Below are 24,626 nucleotides of genomic sequence, written 5' to 3'. Positions count from 1 at the left end.
AGCTGTGCACCTGCGGGAATGGCGTGGCGCTTGGGGCTGCTGTAAAGTAGGGTGACAGCAGCAGCTGTGACTAAGTGCCCTGAGAATTGGATGGATGACACTTGTGGATTGTCCCCCAGCCTTGACTGGAGGTCAGGGTGAAAGGTAGGGAGGGTCAAGGCAGCTGGGGGCTGCAGCGGTGAGCTGGGGATGCCAAGCTCCATCGAGGGGGTAGGCCAGGCCTGGGCATACGAGTGACCTCAGCCACGGCAGCCCACCTCCAGAGCTCCGAGCCAGCACTGGGCCATGGTGGGGTCATCCATGGAGACTGGAGATGTGGGAGTGACCACGTGGTCACGGACACCTGCTGAGGTGAAACCACAGTGGGTAATACAGATGCTCGCTGGGCATGAGGTTCAGGTGAAGTGAGGGGAGAAGTCGGGCGAGAGTGGCAAGCTGGGGTCTAGGGAGGTGGAGAAGAGGGCAAGGACGGTGGCCCTGCAGGGCTAGGGCTTGCACTGAGGGAGGGGTCTCCAGGGCAGCTGCCTGGGCTTGGGGAAGGAGGCCGAGCTGAGGGAAGGTGCCCGTTGGCCCTGCCCCTCACCTGCAGGCGGCCCAGTGCAGGTGGCCAGGCCCAAGCTCCCGGGGGTGGCTGATCCCTGGCCCCCCTGCTCAGGACGCCAGCAAAGGCCCTGCTCCAGGCAAAGCCAAGGAGAGAGGGCATGAGGCATGTCCAGCCTGCACCACCGCTGGTCCGTCCTTGACTAATGTGGAGTGGAAAGAGGCTGGAGCTGGACCTTTGAGGAGGAAGCCAGCCTGTCCACACCAGCCAGGCCAGGACTGGGAGTTGGTCCTGCCTGGAGACACCCTCTCCCGCCACTTCTCCCTCAGAAGCTCATTCTCTCGGGGACTACGGACCAGGCTTTGGATGCTACACAGAGTGAAGAGTACAGGACACTGGGCTGGAAATAAAAGGGGCGAGGGGCTTAACACCCAACATCTCCCAACTGGGCAACTTCCAGGGCAGAATCAGGAGCAGGTGTGGCCGGTGGCAGCTGGATCTGGGCAGGAGCCGGCCAGTGTGTGCCTGGTGGCGCCTGGCAAGTGAGGGAGCAGCGAAGTGGTGGCCACGAGGATGCCTGCACGCTGTGCCCGTCAGGGCCTAGGGCCAGTGGGTCTAAACTCCAGGCGATGCCTCTGTCCTCTGCACCTGCCTGCCGCCAGCTTACTGCAGGACTCGCCGCCACCAGCAGCCACCGGGGGTGCAGGCCGGGTATGTAAAGTCCTCGGCGGTGCCCCAGGGTCCTCTCCTGCAAAGGGAGGGGCTCTCGGCCTCCCCTAGAATTGGGGATCCCTGCACCGGGGATGGCTTAGGGGGAGGTCAGGGCTGTCTGCAGAAAGGGTGAGCACAGAACCGCAGGGTCCATTGCGGCCCCTGACCACCTCACAGGCGGCTTGTCCCGAGTCCTCGCCGCTGACGGACGCCGTCCCCCCACGACCCGGATTTGCTCTCGTCCCGCCCCGCCGCAGGGCCAGGCCCTGGGCGGGCTCCCCGGAGGCGGCGCGCCCGCGGGAGGTGGGCGGGGGTCTGGGGGCTGCGCTACGGGCGGCGGCCGCCGGGGGCGCTGCGGGGGCCGCGGTTAAAGCCCGGGCGCGGGCGCGCGCGCTCAGAGGGAGCCCAGCCGCTGCTGTCGCCGCAGTCGCCGAGCCCTCCGGGCCCTGCGGTCCTGGCCCCCCGACCCCGGCTCCCCGCCCTCCCGCCGCTCCGGCCGGTGCATGCGGCCCCCGCGGATGCCCGGCCGCGGCCCCCAGACCCGCACCTGAGCGCGGCGCGGGGCGCGGGCAGACGGGCGCGCGGGGGCCCCGGGGCGGCGACATGGGGAAGTTCCAGTCCAAGCACGGTGAGCTGCGGCCGGGCGGGCGGGCGGCGGGCGGGCGGTGGGCGCGGCCACTCACTGTCCCTTCCTCTCCCCGCGCCCTCGGGCCGCAGCCGCTGCAGCCTCCAAGCGGAGAGAGAGCCCCGAAGGTGAGCGGGCGGGCGGCGGGGCGCGGGGCTGCCCAGCCGGGACGCGAGCCCAGAGCCCCGCGCGCATCCTGCTCCGGAGCCCTCGGGGGACACTGCGCTGGGTCTCCGGGCGCGCGCAGGCTCCCCCCAACCCCGCCCCGCCCGGCTGCCTTGCGCCCCGGCCGCGCCGAGATGGGGTGGGCGCGCCAGGCGGCGGGACTCGGCCAGGGCGCAGCGCCCGCGGGCCTCACGCGCGTCTCCTTCCCTCCTCGGTGCCCGTTTCCCGCGCGTCCGCTCGGCGGGCCGCAGGGGACAGCGTCGTGGTGTCCGCGTTCGCGAGTGGCCGCAAAGGCACGGAGGAGGTGGAGCGGCACGGCGGCGGCGTGGAGCACCGCGCGCGGGACAAGCAGGTAGGCGCGGGGGGTGCGGGGCCAAGGGACGCGGGTGCCACAGTTGTGCCCGCTGGCGCGGACCCGGGACCAAGAAGGCGCAGGCCACAGGCGGAGATGGCCGTGCAGGAGTGACGCCCACTGGGCGGAGAGAGCCTGTCCGGCCCGGGCCTCGATGTCCCAGGCGGGGGTCCTGGGTCAGGCCTCCACATCTGATGCTGGAGGCTGTTGCCTGATTCGCTTTGGCATCGGTCACTCGCACAGCAAAGATGGCCGGAGTACATGCCTCCCATGTGCGGGTGGGTGACCAACGGCCTGAGGGAGGCTCATGGGAAAGGCCGGCTCCAGATGGACAGCTGGCCACCCAGACTGCAGGGGCTGCCCCGGGGGCCTGGGTCCCACTCAGGCAGAGGTCGTCCCTGAGTGTGGATTTGGAAGGTGCTGCTTCCAGAAGCAGAGAGCTGCCGAAGCTCTGGCCCCAGGGGGCTTTGGGTAAACTAGAGCCGCTTGTGTTGGCCAAGCAGGAGAAAGCGGTGGGTGAGTGGTGGTGGTATTGGTGTGAACGCATCCGTGTAGATGGCCACACCAATGCTGAGACCCCCCACTCGTGCACTGCCGCCCGCCCCCCCAGAGTCCCCTGACACGGTGCACCAGCTCACTGGTCCTCAGCTCCCTTTTTGGAAGTTCATTGCTCTGGCCAGTTGATAGTGAAACGTTCTGGGCGTTTCTGTGAACGCTTGTGGGAGTTCGTCCTGAGGAGGGGCCCAGATGTGCCCCGAAATCCAGTACATTCTCGAGTTACAGTTCATGCTTTCTGGGAGTGAAGTCTTAACCCCACAGCTGTAAAGGTGGGAAATGCATCTTCTTGGTTCAGCACAGTCAGGCTGGATGGACGTGTGCTCCTCGGTCCTCGGGACCAGGGCCAGACCGCCCAGGGAGCAGCCAAGGCCCATCTCCCTCCTTTCTGCCGACGCTGTCTGCCCCAGGGAGGTGGGAGTGCGGACAAGGGGCTGGTGCCTCTTTGCAGCTTGGTTCTCCTGTGTGTAAATTTGGGACTGGCTGGAGCCTGGGGTGGGCGTCGGTGTCGTGGTCAAGGGCTTAGGCTGGCCCCTGTTCCGTCTGCTGTCCAGCCTGGGGGCCTTCTGCCTGGGGCATGGGCACGCTGGACCTGGCACTGTCCACCCAGTTCTTGGAGTGCTCGGGCGAGTGCAGGCGTTCGTGCAGCACGTGGCTGTGATGTAGCGGGTTCCGTCACCCCAGCGGGGCTTCCCCGGACCGTGGGGCTGCCCTAGAAGACCGTCTCGGGAAGGACGTGCTCCTGTGTTGCTGTGAGGTTGCAGAGCTGGGAGTGTGACGGCCTTTTAGGCCCATGCATTCCACAGTCTTGGGACATTTTTAAAAGCCTGGTGTAGGGTTTGGCTTGGGTTGTTCCCTCTGTGTTTTGCCCTCTGCGGTAGTCAGACGCGTGTCCCCCAAAATCCATATGTTGAAACCCAACCCAAGGCGATGGTGCTGGGGGCGGGGCCTTGGGAGGTGATGCAGTCATGGGGGTGGAGCCTCAGGATGGGATCAGGGCCCTCATAGGAGGAGGCCAAAAGGGACATCCCCGCCCCTCTGAAACATGACGTCACAGCCAGGAGGCACCGTCGTGGATCAGAAAGGGCCTCGCAGACACCGACTCTGCCTGAACCCTGATCTCGGACTCCAGCCTCCAGCCCTGTGGGAAATAAATGTCTGCTATGTGTGAGCCACACGGGCTATGGTGTTTGTCACAGCAGCCGGGATGGACTGGATAACCTCATGTCAGAAAGAAAAGTCCTTTCTTACCTAACACCAAGATGTGGAGAGAGCCAAATCTCGAAGGACAAGTGGTCCTTCGGTAAAGGCATCTCAGCTGGAAGACAACGGCACGGCTTTTTCCGTGTTCCCCTTCGGCCGTGGGAGCCTCTGCAATTTAGACCCACTGCCCAGGGCCCGACCCAGCACAGTGCACAGCCGTGATCGCGGCTCCCTCGCTGGCCTGGCGTCACTGGGCACACACTGGGCGGCTCCTGCCTGGGCCCAGCTGTCCTGGCCGCCCCTGCTCCCAGTTCTGCCCTGGAAGTTGCTCAGTCAGGGGACGTTTGGGTGTTGAGCCCCACATCCCTCCTATTTGCAGTATCCTCTCCCCTTTCTCTGTGTAGTGTCCAGAGCTCCATCCTTCGTCCGTGTTCTCCCAGGTGATGTCCCCAAGGAAGGCCAGCACAGCCAGTGACATCTGACAGGCCAGCGAGGGGACATGCTCCTCCCTTGTTCACTTCTGTGCAGGTCACCTGGGGTGCACTGTGTGGCCACAAGAACTGTGGCAGATGCCCTTGTGGAAATGAAGTGCACGTCCACGAACTCCCCACCACAAAATAAAGGAAATGGAGTTGGTTTGTCCATTAGTTGTTACTGAGCCACGTTGGCTCCTGGTGCCCACTTTGTGCACATCTAAGAAAAACTCACAAATAGCATTTCCAGCAGGTGGGCCGCCCGCGTCACCGTCTAGGATAGTCTTCCCTGTCAGTTCTGAGGAATGCTGCAATTTGGTCTCAGCAGGACCTGCATCGCTTCATCACTGAGGTCCACCAAAGGGCCAGGGTGCTGTGGCGTGCGGGCAAGAGGGACACGGACGATCTGGGGAGGGCACTAGCTGAGGTCGTCTGTGCATCGAAATTATGAGAGGCAATAGGTGGCAGCACCAGCAGCACTTGGCACTCCTGTTTCTAAACGGAGGACCAGCCACACAGCAGAAGGGTCACAGCAAGGCTCTGTGGAGACACGGTCGTCCCTGTCCTGGAAACACTCCTTTCCCTGCAGGTAGTCGCTCACCACCTGCCTGCCCATCTGTAGTTTCCCCAACACTCCCTGAACCTGGCGGGAAAAGTCCAGGAGACAAGAATCACCACTAACAACTGAAATTTTGTTGTGACCTGAACACAGATTTCCATTAAGCAAGGCTGGAAGAGGGGCGTTCCAGCTCACTCTGGAGGGGGCGTTTTAACTGAGACTCGAGACGCGAGTGTGTGAGTGGAGGAGGCCTCGGGGGCGCAGGCGAGGGCTGCTGCCTGGGACTCTGGAGCCATCCGCGGAACATGCAGCCGCTCAGCCCCCGGGCTGTGTGACTGCCGCTGGGCAGGGCTCTGCCCGTCCTGTCTCGGGCAGACCTCAGCATCAAGGGTCCACTCACAGTACCACATGCGTCTGCACGGCAGTTTCATGGGCACTGACACATTGCACCTGTTCCCACAGAGGCGCCTCACAGGGAGTCGAGGGGCGAGCCCTGAGGATCCCCCCCACACTGAGAGACTCTCCTCTGGGCAGGCCGTCTGGCTCCCAGCAAACTCCGTCTGCCCAAGGCGTGGCCTTGCCCACAGGTGGGCTCTCGTTGCTTCTGGAATCTGGGGGCTCAGCCCCACGGTTTGATGCCTTCCAACTTGTTAGAATTCCCTGGAGCTGGTCCCAGGGCTCGGAGCCCTCGTGTCCCTGCAGCAGGCCGTCCTCCGGCCGCAGTGGGGGTGGGCTGCTCCTCCCCTCCCCTGGCAGCTCAGGAGCCGCTGCTCGCCTGCCCAGCTGCCCACCACACGGCCAGAGGACATGGTGACATGGGACTGACGCGTCTGTCAGTGGAGCAGTTCAGACGTCAACTCTGTGGCTTCGTGGGGAAATTCCTGGGAAATTCCTGTGGCTTCCCACACGGTCTGGACGCCACCCTGTCCACAGTCAATGCGGAGAGCCATGGTGCCGGCAGTAAACAGGCATTTGCAGGAGACGCTGGAGAGGACAGCGTGGGTGTCCTGAGACGAGGAGGCGTGGACGCCTGGCTCCTCCCAGCCGTCGGGCCACAGGCCTCGTGGAGGGCACGGCGTCATCTGTATGACTTTCAACAGGATGGGTGGACCAGTGGACAGATAGTGGGCAGGCACTCCGGCCACAGTGCAGCTGTGCAGGCTGACCCTCAGTCTTCCATGACCCGTGTTCTGGCATGGCCGTGACCTCGTGGGGTCCCAGCTGTGTCTGGCGTCTGGACGTCAGGGCTGGGAGCTCATCCCTTTCTTTTGGGGGCCCACTGTGCACCCAGCCCTGGGGTACTAGCAGGTGCATCTCTGCCCCCAGACCAGCACAAACAAGCACAGAGGCCGGGGGCTCACAGGGATGCAGGGCGCTGATGACAGGCCTGGGGGCCCAGGCTCGCCGGGCACCAGGGGACCCTCCCCAAGGTTGGGTGGCATCAGCCCCTCAGCCCCACTGTGCCCCTGGACCCCACATGACCTAAGGATGGGCTGGGGGCCCCAGCTCATCCACGTCTGAGGAGCCACCAGGCACTTTGTGGGAAACACTGCTGGAGCGGGGAGACGGGCCCGGCCCGGGGGCCCTGTGGGATCTGGCTGCGCTGAGTGTTTCTGGGGTGAGCAGCTGAAGTTCTCATTTCCTCACCTGGAAATGGGGACGGGTGCTTCTGTGGCAGGACTTGCCGGAGAAGGGGTCCTCTGTGCTCTCCTGACGGCCGCCACTCGGTGGGGGATGCAGGGGGCTGGGGTCGTCTGTGGACTTGCAGCCAATGGCGTCGGACTCCTGGGGGCGCTAAGGGCCACCCTGACCAGGCGCCCCTGGAGGGCTGTGTGGCTACTGTGGGTGCTTGGCCCGGGGGCAGAGTGTACCCCTCATTCCCTTGGCTGCAGGCACCCTTGTGTCCACCAGGGGAGGCCTGTGGCCAGCACCCCGACCTCGGGGCTGGGGAGCATGTTGGTTCCTGGGGCTGCTGTGACCACGTGCCACCAAGTGGGGGCCCAAAACAGCAGCTCTTTCTTCTCTCTTGGGCCCAGGGGCAGGAAGTCTTTATCGAGGGCTATGCTCTCTTCAAAGGCTCTGTGAAGGGTCCCCCCACATCTTCCAGCTCCTGGGGCTCCAGGCGTCCCTGGGCTCGCAGTCCACCTCTGCCTCCGTCTTCACGTGGCCTCTCCCCATGTCTGTCTCTCAGGGCCCACCCTAAATCCAGTGGAACCTCATCCTAACGAATCATGTCTGCAAAGACCTGATTTCCAAAAAAGGGCACGTTTGAGGTCTGGGTGGATGTGGATTTGGGGGAACACTTCAGCCCAGGGCATTACCCGTGAAAACGTAAACTCGAAATATTCTCCATTTTCCACTTTGGCACAAAAGGGACGTGAATAACGAACGTGGTCAGCAAAGGTCTTCTGTCGAGGTTGGCGTGGGCTCCACATTAATGCTTTGATCTTAAATCCTTATTTTGAGGCCCACCCCCGGCAGTGTCCACATTGGGTGACAGTTAAAGTTGCTCAACTTTAATATTTGTTGACCTAAGAGCGTGTCTCTCGACTTGAGTTCTCTGCTCAGGAAAACCGAGGCGTCGCCCAGCCCTGAATGCAGACAGCCCTCCAGGGTGTCGAGGGGCTCTTGCTGAGCCGTGGAGCTCGAGGGCCCTGCTCCGCAAGCCACAGCCTCTGCTCCCAGTCGGGCCAGTTTACAGTTCTGTGGGGTCCTGGCCTGGAAGGGAGGGCGCTGAGGGCCGGGTCCTCACAGCCAGCCCACTTGCCCTGCTCAGCACCCCTCTGCCCCGCTCGCCTCCCTGGGCCCCCCACCCCCGGCCACCCTTGGCCTCCCTGGCCCCGCTCGGCCCCCTCAGCCCCACTCGCCCGGCTGGGCCCGTCTCCGGCCCCCCTCCGGCCCCTCTCAGCCCCCCCAGTCCCGCTCACCCTCCCTGGCCCCGCTCGGCCCCCTCAGCCCCACTCGCCCGGCTGGGCCCGTCTCCAGCCCCCCTCCGGCCCCTCTCAGCCCCCCCAGTCCCGCTCACCCTCCCTGGCCCCGCTCGGCCCCCTCAGCCCCACTCGCCTGGCTGGGCCCGTCTCCGGCCCCCCTCCGGCCCCTCTCAGCCCCCCCAGTCCCGCTCACCCTCCCTGGCCCCGCTCGGCCCCCTCAGCCCCACTCGCCCGGCTGGGCCCGTCTCCGGCCCCCCTCCGGCCCCTCTCAGCCCCCCCAGTCCCGCTCACCCTCCCTGGCCCCGCTCGGCCCCCTCAGCCCCACTCGCCCGGCTGGGCCCGTCTCCGGCCCCCCTCCGGCCCCTCTCAGCCCCCCCAGTCCCGCTCACCCTCCCTGGCCCCGCTCGGCCCCCTCAGCCCCACTCGCCTGGCTGGGCCCGTCTCCGGCCCCCCTCCGGCCCCTCTCAGCCCCCCCAGTCCCGCTCACCCTCCCTGGCCCCGCTCGGCCAGCTTTTAAGCAGCTTAGGGCTGATTTAAGTGCATAGAATATCTGGCTTGAGAAGAAATGCTCAGGGGTCCACTTCAGACTGAGGAAGCCCCTCCTCCCAGGCGGGTCCTGAAGGGGCTACATGTCACTCCATGTGCAGTGTCCCCAGATGTGAAGGGGACTTCGCACCCCGGCTGTCTTCTGGGTCCCTCCTCGTAGCAAAGTTCAGGCAGGAGGGAGCCACCTGCGCCCTGTGGGAACAGGGTGGGCTGCAAGCTCGCCGGCTCCTCCTCCACAGAGGAACTCATCCTCTGCCTGTCACACGCACGTCCGTCCCTTCGAAAACCCTGCCACCTCGGACTCTCATTCAGAGCCAGCTGTTTCCACCAGCTCCCCCTCCACGTGCCTGTTCCTCACCCTGCCCCTCTCCCCACCTTGCTTCTCTCTTCCCTCCACCTCTGAGGGGTCTTTGGAACAGAAGGCCGATCCCAGCACCTCCTCGGATTGAAAGTCCAGGAGGCCGATACCCTTCACCCCGTGGCTTGCCCCTGAACCTCCCCAGACGGCACCCACTCTGCTCCTGCCTCCTCGCTGGTCCTGCCCCAGGGCCTTTGCACATGCTGTTCCTCTGCCCAGAGGCCCAGCCCCCACAGCCCTGCTCGCTGCCTCCCCGCCTCCTGGTGTCTGCTCACACCTCACTGCTCCAGAGGTACACAAGGTAAGAGCGACCCCATCCTTGCACCAGACGCCTCACCAGGTGCAGCAGCAACCATGGGGTAGAGCTCACCATGCAGTCCTGGAGGAGACAACAGAACTCAGCACTGGCCTGGGTCAGGACGGCCTCGCTGGACCGCCTCTCTGCTGAGAGCCCGAGTGGTTGGACGCAGGGCTTCGTGGGGACCTCACCCACTCCCACCGTGAATCGCCCATGGCCGGGCTTGTGCGCCTCGACCGCCTTCGTGTTGGTGGAACATTGGCAGGGCGCCACTGGCAACCTCTGGCTGATGTGAGACAGACAGGGTCCATTCCATCCTGTCCGCCGCGCTCGCTGCAATTGGCTGATGGAGATGGCCGGCCCTCGGCAGCTCAAGGCGAAGGATTTGTTTTCCTCTCGTTCTGCAGCGTCTTCCAGGGAAATCATAACTGGTTTTGAGCTCAGAGGAGCGAAAAGGCATATTTAACACGAAATTCCAGCTGGAGACGACTGTAGCACAGCCGCCCCAGGGTCTTGATGGACGTGAATTCAGGGCCTGCTGTGCCTGAGCCCCTGGTCGCCTGGCCGGGACTTACCAGTTAATTAGAAAAGTGGCCGTCCTTGCCGCCAGCTCTGGTGAGATGAGGCCACAGGCCGCTGTCCTGGGCTCTCCAGTCAGCGGACAGCACAACCCTCCGGGGCTGCACCCTGCCTGCAGCCGCCCGGGTCTCAGGTCTCACGTCGACATCCCTCTGTGGCTCCGCTCCTCACATGAGCTCACGGGCAGGCGAGGCCCCTGCACGTCCTCTGTGATTTCTGAGGTTAGAGACCTGACTTCGTCGTGCTCCCTGGAAGGACCTCTCTAGTGGCCGGGCACTGACCCCAGGACCCATGGCATGTCTCCACCCGCCCGGGGACCTGGGGCGTCTGGCCCTCCTGGGTCGGCGTTTGGGCCTCCAGCCTCTCCCCGCCGTGCCCGTGGCCTGAGGCTGCTCTCCTCACCGCAGACCCTGGGGGGCAGCTGCCCACCCGCCATGCTCAGTGCCCTCCCAGGGCCATGTGGACTCCAGGGCCGAGCTCTGCCTGCGTCGGCACCGCCGCTGTGCCCACAGCCTTGGCGCCTGAGCCTCCATCCTGCCGCTCGATAGGAGGGCCCAGTGGCTCTGACTTCTCTCCTGATGGGAAAGACACTGCCCGTTGGCTGACACACTGGATTCTGCCACTTTCTTTGCCTCGTGCTGGTGAGGTACAGGCTTTCTGTGCTCAGTGTCAGGGAGCAGGATCTGCCCTCCGTCCCCACAGGCCCGTCCAGGGGCCTGGTCTCTGAGCGGCACCGTGTCCCTGGCATCCAGGGGCACTCGGCCCAGAGTCCTCTCCTCTGCGCACCCCACCACGGTCTCCTCCCCTACCCTGGTAGCTGCGCGTGGGTCACTTGCTCGACCTCCACTCGCCCCGCAGATGCAGCCCCCAGTCAGCCTGTCGCTGGGCCTGGCGTTGGGCCTGCTGTCCACATACAGCCAGACGAGGGTGTCCTTCCTCTCAGAACCACCCTGCACCCCCGGAATCTGAGTGCGGACCAGGTGGCCGTGCTGCCCGGCGCTCCCCCGGCCTCCTGCTCTGCGGGGATCTCATCCGTCACTTCTGACCCCGGGGTTTCCACTCACTCCTTGGCTCAGGGACCCTGCCCGTGGACATCTGGGTGGTCTGGGGCCTCAGGCCACTCACCACGGCAGTGGCCCTGCCTATTTCAGACCCTTGCCCTCCCACCTGGCCGTTTAATCCATCTTCCCGACGACGGGCTGTCTGGGCCCCTCAGGCTGGCCGAGCTGGGTCTCTGAGCTTCCATGGGCCCCACATCCCTCCCAGGGGTGCCTGCTGGTGCCCCCGACCCACCCTGCACTCTCTGCACACCCATGGGGCCCCTCCCGTGTGGCCCTGGGCACCCCACTCTTTTTCCACACGTCCACAGGCCCCCTGCATGCAGGCTGGACTGCAGAACCTTCCGGACTCCTCCAGCTTTGCAGGGCCTTGCTCGGTGGAAGGACGCAGGAGCTCTGGCCCCCCAAGCATGACCCCTGTGCGCACGTGTGGCTGAGGCTGGGGGGCGGCCTGCCATGCCGTACTGTGCCCCATGGTCCTGTGGAGGCTGGTGGAGGTGGCTCCATGCACGCTGCCAGAAGACGCAGTATTCTCCCTGGGGGCTTCCAGAGGCCTTCCCAGGCCAGCTCTGGAGGCAAGGACAGAGCCCGCAGCTGTTCCCCGACTGGTGGCCCTGGGAAGCCGATGCTAGCACGCAGGCCCAGATGCGATGCCCCAGAGCAGCTGTCCTTGACACCTCGGTACCTGCAGAGTGGGGAATCCCTGTGCACGCCCCATCCCCCTCTGCTGCCTGTGTGCTCGCCCTCCTCCTGGGAACCTGGGGTCTCTGTACGATGGGCATTTGCGGGCGCCTGCCAAGCTCAGTCTGGGGCCCCACACCACGAGGTGGCTCGAAAGGCTCCGAGGGCCTGCTGCGGACCCAGAAGCACAGGAGGAGCCCGAGCCAGGAGCCTGTGGTCCTCAGCTGCCTGCTGGGCCGCCAGGATAGCACTCACCCAGGGGCTCAGAACCACAGTGGATGGCCAGAACCTGGACATCTGCCCCGCAGAGGGTGCGAGGCTAGCGTTGGTGTTCCGTGGACAACAGCAGCCCACTCCTCGCGGGCGTCCAGCAGCTTCTTGCTCAGCAGTGGGTCAGACGTTGGGGCCTCTGAATTTGGAAGCCCCCTGAACAGGCTCTCAGTCTGCCCAGGAGCTGGGGGAAGCTGGGGCCACCCTGGTCCTGGCCTAAAGGAGCTCACCGAGGCGTTCGCAGGCAGCGTCCTGTGAGCTGGAGGCGGGGTGGCGTGGAGGGGAGCCCGACCGGGCAGGCGTCCAGCTGGCTGTCTCTGTGACCTCGGCGAGTCACCGTGTGTTTCAAGGCTTCAGGTTCTCCCCTGGAGCTGGGGACACTGGACCGGATCTCGAGAGTGGCGCCGTCCAGCAGAACTGGACGTGGTCCGTATCACGCTGCCCACAGTGGTCACCACTGGTCACGTTAGGGCTTGAAATGTGGCGGTGGCACAGAGGATCTGGATTCCCAAGTGGTTTCATTTGAGGAATTTAAATTTAAACAGCCTCGTGCGGCCGCGGCTGCCACGTGGACGGTGCGGCTCTAGAAGGCTCCATGTGAGGTCTAGCAAACCACGGGGGCCTCCGTCCTCTGCGGCTGGAGTTTGAGGAGGCAGAGACCCCTGCCTAGCTTGGTGGTCGTCACGTTTTTCAAGGAATCGTCAACGGAATCAGCAGCGAGTGTCTTGCAGAGATGTCCAGACCCCTACTCGCCAGCAAATATGGGGAGGTTTCGATTTTGAAATTGGCAGAATCTCTTCATGGGTAAGAAACGCAATTGGAACACTGGCACCAGAGTTTGTGTGGTTCTCATATCTACGGGAAAAGGCCGCGCTCGGTGGGCCCACGTCCTGCGTCCCACATGCTACATCAGGACCTGCTTCTCGCCCACAGGAAGATGCCACCCTCTCCCCAAAGGGTTGGAGGCAGAGCGGCAGCGAGGGGGTGAGAAACCCCTCCCAGGTGCAGACTAAGCTGGTGGGAACACAGCCGAGGACCCTGGTTTGTGACCCAAGGGAGGTTCCGCTCGAGGGAACGTGGGAAGGAGTCGTGGGACTGCTGACACTTGGTGTCGTGGTCCTTTCCCTGCATCGTTTTAAAAGGTGCCTCATGACATCAGAAGTGTGTGAGTTTGTGGATGAGGAAGGAGAGCAGTGAAAAGATGTCCTGGAGGAGAGACCTGGTCCAGACTCGGCCGGCATCGGCGCCAACGGGCCGGGCGTGCCTGGAAACTGGGCTGACCAGAGGGGCTGACCAAGCAGCCTGAATAATGGGTGCTACGAGGTGTTTAATCTGGCCAAGCTGGCGGGACTGGGTTTGCCTGTCTGCCTGAAACGACTGGAAGGCTAGGCCAAATACTCGAAACAACGATTTTCAGACAACAGGCAGCACAGGGCAGCAATCTGCGAGGAAGGAAGTCAGCGAGGTGCCGAGGTGAAGTGACTGCAGCCAGGAAGCAGTTTCCAGGCCACTGCATGGAGAGAGGGAGCCCAGACAGCCCTGGGGGGTCTCGGTGACCACGGGGGCGGAGGGTCTGCTCAGAGAGCGTGGGGGTGTGCCCAGGCCCCCGCAGGCCCATGGCAGGGGCTGACCTGCATTGTGTAAGAAGCTGGGAAAGAACCACTAGAAAGATCCAGGGACCACAGCTGTTGCGGTCCAGGCAGGTCTGGGAAGACCCTGTGCTCCTTCACCCGAGCAGAGCAGGCGGGGTCCTCGGAGGCCTCACCGGAGGAGCCCGGCCAACCGTCCAGCCTGGAGGCTGCTCCTGCCCTGCCCGAGCAAAGCACGGCTCAGACCAAAAACCTGCATCCTGTAACAAGATACAGCAGTGTTTGCAGGAATAGAACAAAGCCCAGCTCAAACAGCAGAAGGCCGCATAGTCCAGCATCCAGTCAGAATCCCCTGGGCATGCGAGGAACTGAGAAAGGGTGACCAATGACTGGAAGAAAATTAATCAATAGAAACAGACCGAACCACAACAGAGATGAGGGAATTAGCAGACAAGGATGTTAAAATGGTGATTGTAAATATGCTCCACATGTTCAAGAAGGTGGAGAAAGTGTGATCATGGGGAGGCAGGAAGTGGAAGAAGATATTAGAAAACCCGAGTGCAGCTTGTGGAGATGAAATTGCACTGTGTGGCTGAACGATACGCTGAAGGGATCGATGGCGGATGAGACACAGTGGAAGGAAAGGTTAGTGACCTGCGAGCAGGAGCAATAAAATCACCCAAAACGAAGCGCAGAGAGGAAAAGGACTGAAAATGACACGAGCAGGGCGTCAGTGGCCCGTGGGACAGTATCGGGCAGCCTGACATCCGTGGACCTGGAGTCCCAGAAGGAGAGGATGGAAAGGGGACGACCGAGTGTTCGAGGAAACGTGGCCCCCAATTTTCAGATTTGACACAACTCTAAACCGCAGACCCGAGGCCCCCGCAGAATAGAGAACCACTTCAGGGCGCGTTGCCGTCAAATTGCTGAAAGCCAGAAATAAGGAGAAACATTTTAAGGCGGCCAGAGAAAAACGGTTTGTAGATCTCGTGGTGGGAGAGGGAGGGAGTTAACTAAAGCTGCAGACCCGGGCGGACCCCAGGGCGCCGGCTGCTCTCGTTAACCCAGGACGGCAGTGCTGTTCCCGGCACTCGGCTACTCCCCACAGTGGTCGTTTCCCTTTCATGGGAAGGAAACTGAGTCACACCACTGCATGGAGTCGTGCAGCCAGGACCCCACCAGGCGGACCCCCAGAGCCTGTGCTCCGACCGGCAGCCCACACGCCTGCTGCAGGCATCAGTGCTGCTCTGGGCTGTGAGGGGGGCAAAGCGGGCAATTGGACGGTGCCCACTGGTGCCCATGGTACGTGGAGAACCACAGCAGGGAGGATGTGAGAGACTCAAGTTGGGGTGCAGGCAGCCATCGACACGGGGACATGGGGACAGGCAGTGGTAAGGTGGCATCAACGAAAGGCCCGAAAAAGTGGGCATAGCCATCCCCGACATCTCCAGACAGGGGCCAGCGGTTGCAAAGGCCCTGGGGCAGGAGCTGGGCAGAGGGACTTGCAGTGGGGGAGGGGCCAGAAGGGGGCAGGGAGTGTCCCCTGGGCTTTACCACATTTGTGGCTGAGGTGAAGTGTGCAAGGAACTGTTGTGAAAACGGGAAAATAGAAAGAATAACCTGACCCATGCCCCCACCCCTCCTCCCAGAAGCAGCTCCGCTGAATATCGACATCGTTGCCTCCCAGACCTTTCTGCCACTCTGGGAGGCTGGACACTGCGTCTGTGACAATAGTGCCTGCGCAGAGAGCAGCCGGCGGCCCTCAGCAGTGCTCTGGGACGGGGGCCACCCCTACCCACCAAGTGGAGTTCTCGGGGGTCCCCAGCTTCGGAGCAACTGGCCGGAGCCTACAGGTGGGGATGTCCTGTCCTTTCTCTCCTCCCAGTGGTTTGTTTTAAAGGATTTGGGTTTGGTTCAAACAAAGCCAGCTTGGACCTCGGGAAAGGCCAGGCTTGTCGGTGTTTCCTGAGTTCCCCAGAGGCCCGAGATCGTTCTAAGCTGCGACCAGCTCTGGTGTCTTCAGGAGCTCTGGGAGTCCTTGGGTGATGGATCAACCACGTGTGGGGTCCTCGCACCCAGGCAGTGACACCATGGCCCCTCGTCCCCAAAGCGGGCAGGCTGTGGCGGCGGGAGCTGACAGTGCCCTCAGCCGTGAGACTGGACAGCTTGCTGGAGCTCTGGGCCTGTGGTCAGAGGGACCTGCGCCCGCCTGCCTCTGGCCCCTCCCCTGGGGCCGCCCAGTGGTGGTCAGAGTCCCGTCAGCGTGGCCCCCTCCTGGGCGGGGCTCAGGGCGACGCCGGCCTCCAGGCTGCGGTGAGGGGACGTGCCTGAGGTCCTGGGCTGGTTCTGGGGGCCCTCCTTCCCTCCCTCCGGCTTGTTGTGGGGAGGAGGCGGCCCCACCCAGGAGGAACCTGCCTCTCCTCTGGGTGCAGGACAGGGAATGCCCATCCTGCTTTGCAGTTTCTTGGGGACAGCAGGGGTGGCAGTGGACGCTGGTCACGTCTGTCCACGGCACTGTCTGGGGGCTCAGAGCCCCGACAGGCGAGTCCTGGGTCATTCCATGGGCAGTGAGATCAGGCCGCTGCCCCAGGAGCTGGACAGCCTCACTGGTCACTAGCAGGAGCCGTCTCCATCCTGAGAAACGCCACACTGGGCGTCTCTCCCTCTCTGGTGCCTTCCGACAACCCAGAGAGGGGCTGCCAGGTGGGTGCCCTGTGCTCGGGGTTCGCCCTGTGCACCCCTGTTTCCCACATCAGGCGGCTGCCCTGGGCCTGGCGCCAGTTCTGAGACCAGACCATTGCTCAGCAGAGGTGTGTGTGGGTCTCCTCCAAACGCTTATCTTTCACGTGTGGGGTCACAACTGGATTCCTCTAAGGGTGGATTTGGGTTCATGTTTGTAGAAGGAGCTTAGGCTTCCTCTCGGCTCCTTTGAGAACCCGCTGAAGCTGCTGCCAGACACAGAGCTGCGCGGGTGCAGGCAGGGTGCGCACAGGGTGCAGGCGAGTTCCGTGTGGGTGCCGTCAGGGTGCAGGTGCGGTGCATGTGGGCTGCAGGCAGGTTCAGTGCAAGTGCAGTCAGGGTGCAGGTGGGGTGCAGGTGGGGTACAGGCAGGTTGAGTGTGGCTGCAGTCAGGGAGCAGGTGGGGTGCACGTGGGGTGCAGGTGAGTTCAGTGCAGGTGCAGGCGGGGTGCACATGGGGTGCAGGTGGGTGCCAGGCCGGTGCCGGCAGGGTGCAGGGGGTGCAGGTTGGTGCACAGGGAGTGCAGTGTGGGTGCAGGTGGGGTGCACATGGGGTGCAGGTGGGTGCCAGGCAGGTGGCGGCAGGGTGCAGGGGGTGCAGGTTGGTGCACAGGGGGTGCAGTGTGGGTGCAGGCGGGGTGCACATGGGGTGCAGGTGGGTGCCAGGCAGGGGGCGGCAGGGTGCAGGGGGTGCAGGTTGGTGCACATGGGTGCAGGGGGTGCAGGTGGGGTGCAGGCAGGGTGCATGTTGGTGCAGGCCGGTGCAGTGCAGGTGCAATCAGGGTGCTGGCACGTGCAAGGCAGGTGCCGGCAGGGTGCAGGGGGTGCAGGCACAGTGCTGGCGTGTGCTGGGGGTGCAGGGCGTGTACAGGCAGGGTGCAAGGTGTGTAAGGGGAATGCAGGCGAGTGCAGGGGGTGCCTAGGGGCATAGGCCTCAGACGTTCTCCACTCCATGCCCCTTTCATCTCAGGAGCCCTGGTCAACAACCACAGAGGGGGTTTGGAGGTCATGGAGTTGCAAGTGCAGGCTGTTTCCACATGACGCTATGGAGGGGCTTTCAAAGGAAAAAAAAGGCTTGTGACTTTTTTCAGAGTAGCTTGGCCCTTAGGGTCCTGGTGGGCAACCAAATTGAAGCCCTCCACACTCCGGTCTGTCTCTGCTGAGGACACTAACACAGAACCGTGACATGTGCTCTTTCTAAACTAAATAACTTTAAATGCACGGGGTTCTTTTCCAGTTTCGGAATTAATCCTCCTTTAAAATAGGAAACTTACGGCTCTGATACAGATGAAGGAAGATGCCGTGTCCGTGGTCTTTCCTGTGGAAGATTCGGGTACAGGGAACACCAGAATCCTGCGTCTCAAACCAGTGGATCCACACCTTGTCTCAACGGGAACGGTCGAGGGCGCGAGGGTTCAGGACTTTGGGTGATGTGGGTCTTGCTTATACTTTGTGAGTCTTGTGGCCGTGAGCTCAGAGGACAGCTGCAGGATTTGGAAAGTCGATCATCCTTGATTGTTCTCTTTCTGTGAAATTACGAATCGTTAGCTCTGAAGACAAAAACAGCAGGTGTGGTTGCAAGAAGGAAAGTTGGTCTGCAGATTTTCTGCAAAGTGAGTCTCTAACACTCAGGGTTAAACTGAAAACAAAACTTCAAGATGCTGAGAATTGAAATCACTGACATTTTGGCATATTTTGTGGTCATTTCTCAATTGTCTGGGGTGGAAATTGTGTGTGTGTGCATATATACTGTGTATATGTATAGTGTGTGTATACAGACATATGTGCACATGTACATAGGCTAGGTGCATACACACACATACACGTTCACATATATGTAACATTGGTGCTGAAATGCCTCACCCCACCCTGACCCCCGCAGCCTGCCCTCCACAGCCACACCTGCTTGACGGTGGTGACACCAGGGGACGTGGCTTCCAGTTCCCAGGGACGAGCGTGAGGCTTGGGGTCAGGTGCTCTCTCAGCTTCTCCTCCCAATCACATCACTTAATGTGGATGACACCAGTCACCGTGACCCTCTCTCTAAGCAGAGGGGAGAGAGAATCCTGGCCACTGGGTTTTTCACCCAGCTCCTTGCCGGCCCTCCGCTAATGTGGTCTTTTCCCTGCGTGTGCTTGGTGATGCAGCTGTCTCTCCTTCAGGTGGCCCGGGGCCACCCAGTCACTCACTCATTCATAGTGATGCACTCTGGGCTGGCTGCCGGGCTGGGTCCCTGATGGTGTGCCCTCACTGGATGCCCCGGTCCCCCGTGGCACGTGCCCTCGCTGGACGCCCCCATCACCCGTGGCATGTGCCCTCAGTGGACACCCCTGTCACCCGTGGGATGTGCCCTTGCTGGACACCCCCATTGCCCATGGTGCATGCCCTCACTGGACGCCCCCATCACCCATGGCACGTTCCCTCGCTGGACGCCCCCATCGCCCACGGCACGTTCCCTCGCTGGACAACCCCATCACCCGTGGCACGTGCCCTCAGTGGACACACCCATCCCCCGTGGCCCATGCCCTCGCTGGATGCTCCCGTCCCCCGTGGCATGTGCTCTCACTGGACACTCGTGTTGCTCTTGGTGCGTGCCCTCACTGGACACCCCCGTTGCACATGCCCTCACTGGACGCCCCCGTCCCCCATGGCGCGTGCCCTCACTGGACAGTTTCATTGCTCTTGGTGCATGCCCTTAGTGGACGCTCCCGTCCCCCGTCGCGCGTGCCCTCACTGGACACCCGTGTTGCTCTTGGTGTGTGCCCTCACTGGACACCCCGTCGCGCATGCCCTCGCTAGATGCCCCCCGTCCCCCGTGGCGCATACTCTCAGTGGACACTCCCGTCGCTCTTGGTGCGTGCCCTCATGGATGCCCCTTCCCCCGTGGCATGTGCCCTCAGTGGACACACCCATCCACCATGGCATATGTTTTCAGTGACTCCTGCCACAAGCTTGGCCACCACTCTCCGGCAAGGTCCCAGTGTGGGGTCCCTGGGGACCCTGTCAGGGGTCAGGGTGTTCCTTTGGGTGAGTCGGTACCAACAAAAAAATCTCTGTAGACCAGGACACGTGGGGCGTGTAAAACATTCTTATCTTATTAAAATGATCAAAGCATTGAACAACTGCGGTGGGCCAAGATGAAGACGGAGACGGAATCATTGTTACTTTCTGAGCTCGTACGGGAAGTGATCACAGCAGAGCATGGCTGCGTGACGAGACTCACGCATTTATTTGAGGAGAGACCCTGGTCCCCAGAGTACGGGGTGTCTAGATGACAATTCCAAACTCGGTTGTTACAAAGTCTGACTGAACAGTCCTAACTGAGAAGCACCGACGGGCAAACCTAGAAACACCCCTCTCGGCTCTCCAAGCCTTGTTGTGATTTTGCAAGAAAGAAACTAAAACCATCTGTGTCGGGTGTGGGCGCCTGGGCGCCGCCCCTTCCCGTGAAGGCTTTCGTTTCATCGGCCTTAATCTTTCGCTTCAAAATCAGGAGTTGAGAATAACGTGCGCAGCGGCCCCTGGAACGGGAACCCTCCGCGGGCCCCAGCCGCACATGTGTCAGAATTATTAGGCCCATAAAACGGCATTGTCACATCTGAAACTGTTTAGCCGCTGAAACCGAGGCTGGGACTTCAAAGCGGCCGTGGCGGTTCCAGACAGACGCGCTGGCGGATCACCTTGAAGTCAAATTCCACCGACGGGACGCAGCCTCCACCTCCCCCGGAGCGTTTCTTATAAAAAACAAACTCTGGAAGGAGCCCTGCCTCCATTTCCTCCGACACCAACCCTCCAAGCTGGAGGCGTCTGAGCCGCCCTGCGTTCCTGGACCTGGGGAGTGGGGGTCGGCGCGTTTAAAGACCGTGGAGCAGTCGCCTTCCAGGTCCCCTGTTTCCCCAGCTGGACCCAGGCTCCTGCAGAGCTTGGCCTGCGGCTGCAGCCCCTCCCCGCTCCCACCCCTCCACCTGCAGCCCCCACACCCCTCCTTCCTGCTTCCTCCCCACTCCTCACTAGCCACCAGCCTCTCCTCTTCCCCTCAAGCGCTCTGGGGCATCCGGCCCTTTGGGTCGCTCAGTCCGGCCTGTCCTTTTGTCCTTTCCCGCGTGGCCCAGTTCTGTCCGGTGCGTGATGACCCCAAGCCTCCCCACATCCAGTGTCCCGACAGCCCGAGCAGAAGCCCAGGCACGTCCCTGGCCCCGGTCATCCTGGCCTGGACGTCGCATCGGCCCTGCCCCCTGCCCAGCCCAAACTGCCCAGAAGTGGCCTTGGCCACCTGCAGCACCAGGCTGATGGGTGCCTGCCTGGGGGCCCTGGCCACACCTGGCCTCTCTCCTGCCCCTCAGCCTCCTCTCTGAGCCCCATGAACTGCGCCTGCCCGTGATGCCCACTATGGCCCCATGGCCCTACGATCTGCCATGACCCAGCAGGCAGCTCCTGACCCTGGTCCCCAGTACCCAGGGCTGCCAGTGTTTGCAGGATTAAGCCTGGGCTGAGCTGCCCCCACAGAGGGGAAAGCTTGTCCTGGGGGCCCCTGGCACGGAGGCCTTTTGCTTCTGGAGAGTTCTGTGGCTGGTTGGGCAGTGCTGGCTGCAGAAGCTGGTCGAGGTGGTCGCAGTTTTAGGGTCTCCTCCCTCACCGCTCGAGGCCCGGAGGGGTCAGGCTAGCCTGACGCCAGAAACCCCACCAGGCCAGGCCGGCAGCAGCCCCAGCAATGAGGGCCGTCCAGTCCCCACAGCCCAGCTGTGGGAGGTGGGGCTGGTGTGAACAGGGCCAAGGGGGAATTCCGCTGGGGAGCAGGTGGGAGGGAGGAGGTCTCTGTGAGTCCAGAAGCACCATTTGCCGGGGGTGAAGGAACCTGGGCAGAGAAGAGCCATCTTGGTTCTGACTTGGTGGGAATACTCAGAGAACAGCACCTTCTAGGTGACCTTCGTGACAGCAAGTGTGGGCCCCACGGGACTCGAGACCCCAAATGTCCACCCGGCATTTAGGGCCACCCTCTCCTGAGGGACCTGGGGGCGTCTAGTGACTGTTCTGTCAAGAGCAGTTAGTTCTGGAAAATGCCACCAACAGGCCTGCTCCGTTCTCCCCTCCTGTCAGCCCTGCCCTCCCCATCTCTGTCTCCCCCACCTCCTGTTCCCCCCACCTCGGACCCCCTCCTGCCCCCACCTCCACTGCGCCTCGGAGCAGACGCAGGACGCAAGTGTACCGGGCCCCGCCCTCGGAAGCAGCCTTGACCTCACATTCAATGGGGCCAGTGCGTCCAGAACCTAGAGCTTGGAGCATCTCACAGTATCTTTAACGGACGCGAGGGGCAGTTCCGCACCCGCGTAGGGGGTCGAGGCAGGTGTGCACACGTGCTCTGCCTGCCCAGAGCCAGCGGCCCAGCTCTCCACGAGGGACACTCTGGATACTTGTCACAACAGAATGTCCCTGGATCTTTCACAGAGAGAAAACTATGCTCTTGCTCCTCTGGCCTCAACTGGATTTCCGGGTGGGAGTAAATATTTGCCCCCAGGGCAAGATGGGATTCCCCAAAACGAAAGCTGGAGAGGCCTCTCGAGTCTGTGAAGAATCCACTTTTGGAAGCAGACACGTCGCCGCTCCTGGCACAGTCTGTTCCTCACACTTCCAGATGTAACCCCAGCTCTGAGGCAGGAACCCGTCTCTCCTTTACCCTCAGGCTTGTTGAGAAGAAGGAAGCCCCAGAGAGCAAGCTCAGGTCATAATCACAGCCAGTGGTGTTAACCTGTATGGCAGCGTGTGGCAGCGCTCCGCCTAGTTTGGGGGCCAGTCCCTCGGCGTGCGTGCATGCGCCGGTGGCACCAGTGCCATGGCCTGCGTGCGTGGGGGTCCCCCAGTGCCTCGGCCTGGTGCGCAGGGTGCCTCGGTGCCTCGGCCTGCGTGTGTGGAATGCTGCTGGCACGCGGTGGCGCTCAGGGAACCCCTTCCTTGTTTCTCCAGAAGGAAATGGCGGCCGGAACGATTAGGTGGCTGATTCAGGACTGTCAACCAGTTTGTAGCAAACCCGAGACCAGGCCCAGCTTCCAGAAGGTGGTGAGCTGAGTCATGGCCCCAAGAACGTCCCTGTCATCATCCCTCGACCCTGTGGCTGTGGCCTTACATGGAAAACATGTCTTTGCAGATGTGGTGAAGTGAAGGCTCTTGGGATGGGGGTTAGGAGGTGGCCCCAGCTGCCTCGCACGTGTCTGTGGGAGGGAGGCAGTGGGAGATGTGACACGGAGGAGACGACGCAGGAGGAGCCCACGTCACAACAGAGCAGAGGTTGGAGCGGCATGGCCACAAGCCCAGGGACATGGGGGCACCCGCTAGAGGAGAAGGCAGGAAGGTCCCCCGCTTCTGCCCCCCCCCAGCCTCCGGAGGGAGCCTGGTCCTGCAGACACCTTAGTTTCTGACTTCTGGCCCCAGAACTGTGAGAGGATGAATTCCTGTTGTTTTAAGCAGCAATTCAGTTTGTGGCCATTTGTTCTGCAGCCACAGGACATTAACGGCCTGTCCCCCGAGCCTTGTTGTCCTTACGGCTCCTGCTTATTGAAGCCCAAATACACCCAACTCCATGCTCCCCTCCTTGAAAGACTCTAGGCCGGACTAACCCGGGTCTTCTTAGGGAAACACTGCACAGGATTTGTCTGTGTTGAAAACGGGAGCCACCGGCCCTTCCCGGGACAGAGCAAGGACTGAATTTGCCCTGAGCACTGCTGGCCCGAGGGACTTCACTTTGCCTGGTGGCAGCATCTTAGGAGGTGGGGGTGTTGACAAGCTCTGGGGAAGGTCGGAAGGTGCAGCCCCCGTAAGCTTGTTGGCCACTGAGCACCGGCCACAGACCCCGTGTCCATGCCAGGACCTCGGGTGGATTCTGAGAGTTCAGAAGCTGGACAAGCACCCTAGTGCACGCTGGGCATTGACATGCGAAAGAATGACCTGGGCGCTTGTAAAGCGTAGGGGGCCGTGGCTCTGATCCAGTCCCCAGAGCACCCTGCCACAGGAGGGTCCAGCAGATGCCGGAGAAGGAATGGCCAATGCTGCCAGGGCAGCAGGAGGTGGAGCTGGGGCCTGAGAAGAGGGCTGCCCCCCAGGGCCAGGTGCCCCAGATCAGGCCTGAACATCACTGGGTGGGCTGAGCGGCCAAGAGGCCCCTGCTGGCTTGATGAGGACGTCCCAGGTCACGGCAGGGACAGAGTGGGGTCAGAGCCACCGTCAGCCACAGGGAGTAAGGAGGGTGGTGCCGAGGACCCTCCACGGGAGCTTGGCCAGGCAGGGAGGTGAGGAACTGGGGCCAGAGGAGAGTGAGAGCTGGCTTGGAGGGTCTTATATGCGGGAGGCTGGGGCTTCTTTGGGGGGCAAAGGGAGTGAGGGGTGCTCCAGAAGGGGGGCTCAGAGCAGGGGAGGGGGCCACGCTCAGCATGGTGGGCTGGTCCCCACCCCGGGGGTCACTGCCTCTGGAGGCGGGCCCCTGCTTGGGACATCAGGACATGGGTGTCCGTTTGCACCCCAGTCTCACTAGAGGGCCCCAGTTATGTGGGGTTCGGCTGCCTCGCAGATCACGGCGGGGAGGGGCTGCACTGGCCAGAAGCCCTGAGGTAGGTTTTATAGGTTGCAATTAGCGCTCTTGGCCCTTCCATTTACCAAAGGAGCACAGATGAAAGGGCATTTATGTGTAACCAGGACGGGCTTCACTGAAATCGCCAGTTACAGGACGAGAATTGTTACCTCCCCACAAAAGCTCTTGCTCCTTATTTGGTCCTCTGCATCCCCGGGGTGGTTGTTGATCTGGCTCTTAGGTGAACACTGTGTGTTCTAATGTTGGGCTGTACGTGGATGAACCTCCTTTCCAGTGGAACCTCCAGGCGCGTTAGGGAAATAAGTGGTGAGTGGCTACTGTATCCGTCGCTGATCACTGTGTCCATCCTGGTTACCGTGCCATCACCGTGTTAGCGCATCATTAGTGGAGCTTTGGGAGCGTCTCCAGGAGACCAGCCCAGGATCTGTGCAGACTGGTCTGCTTTGAGTTGCTGGGTTTCTTCTGGAACCTTCCCCCATCCCAATGCATTTATTATACTCCTGTCTGTAACCAACACAGTACACCAAAATGCTCAGATTATTTTGAAAACAAGAAGGGGAATGTATTTTTGAATTTTTAACTATTTTGACCTCACATGGAGAGTACGTGGGTAGGTTTTGGTTTTCCTTTGACATTTTCAGCCGAGTTGAAGTGACGTGAAACTGCTGGTCCCCGCTTGTCCGTCTGCTGGTGTCCGTGGTCCTACAGAAGCCTCTGCAGCAGGGCTCCTCCGGGACGCAGCCCTTCCTGGAAGCGGGTCTTGGAGGCTTCCTGGCGTGTCACTGAGCGACCCTAGCTCTCTCAGCGAGACTCGC

General features: G+C 62.1%; 1 protein-coding gene and 1 long non-coding RNA gene across 3 annotated transcripts in view; both read left to right on the top strand.

The window, feature by feature from the left end:
- Positions 1 to 1,654: 1,654 nt before the first annotated feature.
- NKD2 (NKD inhibitor of WNT signaling pathway 2) overlaps positions 1,655 to 24,626 on the top strand; it is a 31,954-nt gene continuing 8,982 nt past the window's right edge. The window contains exons 1-3 of one of the 2 annotated variants that reach the window (XM_070587278.1): positions 1,655 to 1,880; positions 1,970 to 2,005; positions 2,294 to 2,394. In XM_070587278.1, coding sequence (XP_070443379.1) covers positions 1,856 to 1,880; positions 1,970 to 2,005; positions 2,294 to 2,394 — 162 coding nt within the window. In that variant the 5' untranslated portion in view covers positions 1,655 to 1,855. Of the gene's footprint in view, positions 1,881 to 1,969; positions 2,006 to 2,293; positions 2,395 to 24,626 lie in introns of those variants that run through there. The other variant, XM_070587279.1, reaches the window with a different exon arrangement.
- LOC139077887 (uncharacterized) lies at positions 15,143 to 17,925 on the top strand. Its single transcript, XR_011530495.1, has 2 exons — positions 15,143 to 15,346; positions 17,498 to 17,925. It is a non-coding gene; the product is annotated as an uncharacterized lncRNA (long non-coding RNA).

Source organism: Equus przewalskii, chromosome 20 (genome assembly GCF_037783145.1).
Source record: "Equus przewalskii isolate Varuska chromosome 20, EquPr2, whole genome shotgun sequence".
Classification (NCBI taxonomy): domain Eukaryota; kingdom Metazoa; phylum Chordata; class Mammalia; order Perissodactyla; family Equidae; genus Equus; species Equus przewalskii.
This window is presented reverse-complemented; position numbering and strand designations above follow the sequence as displayed.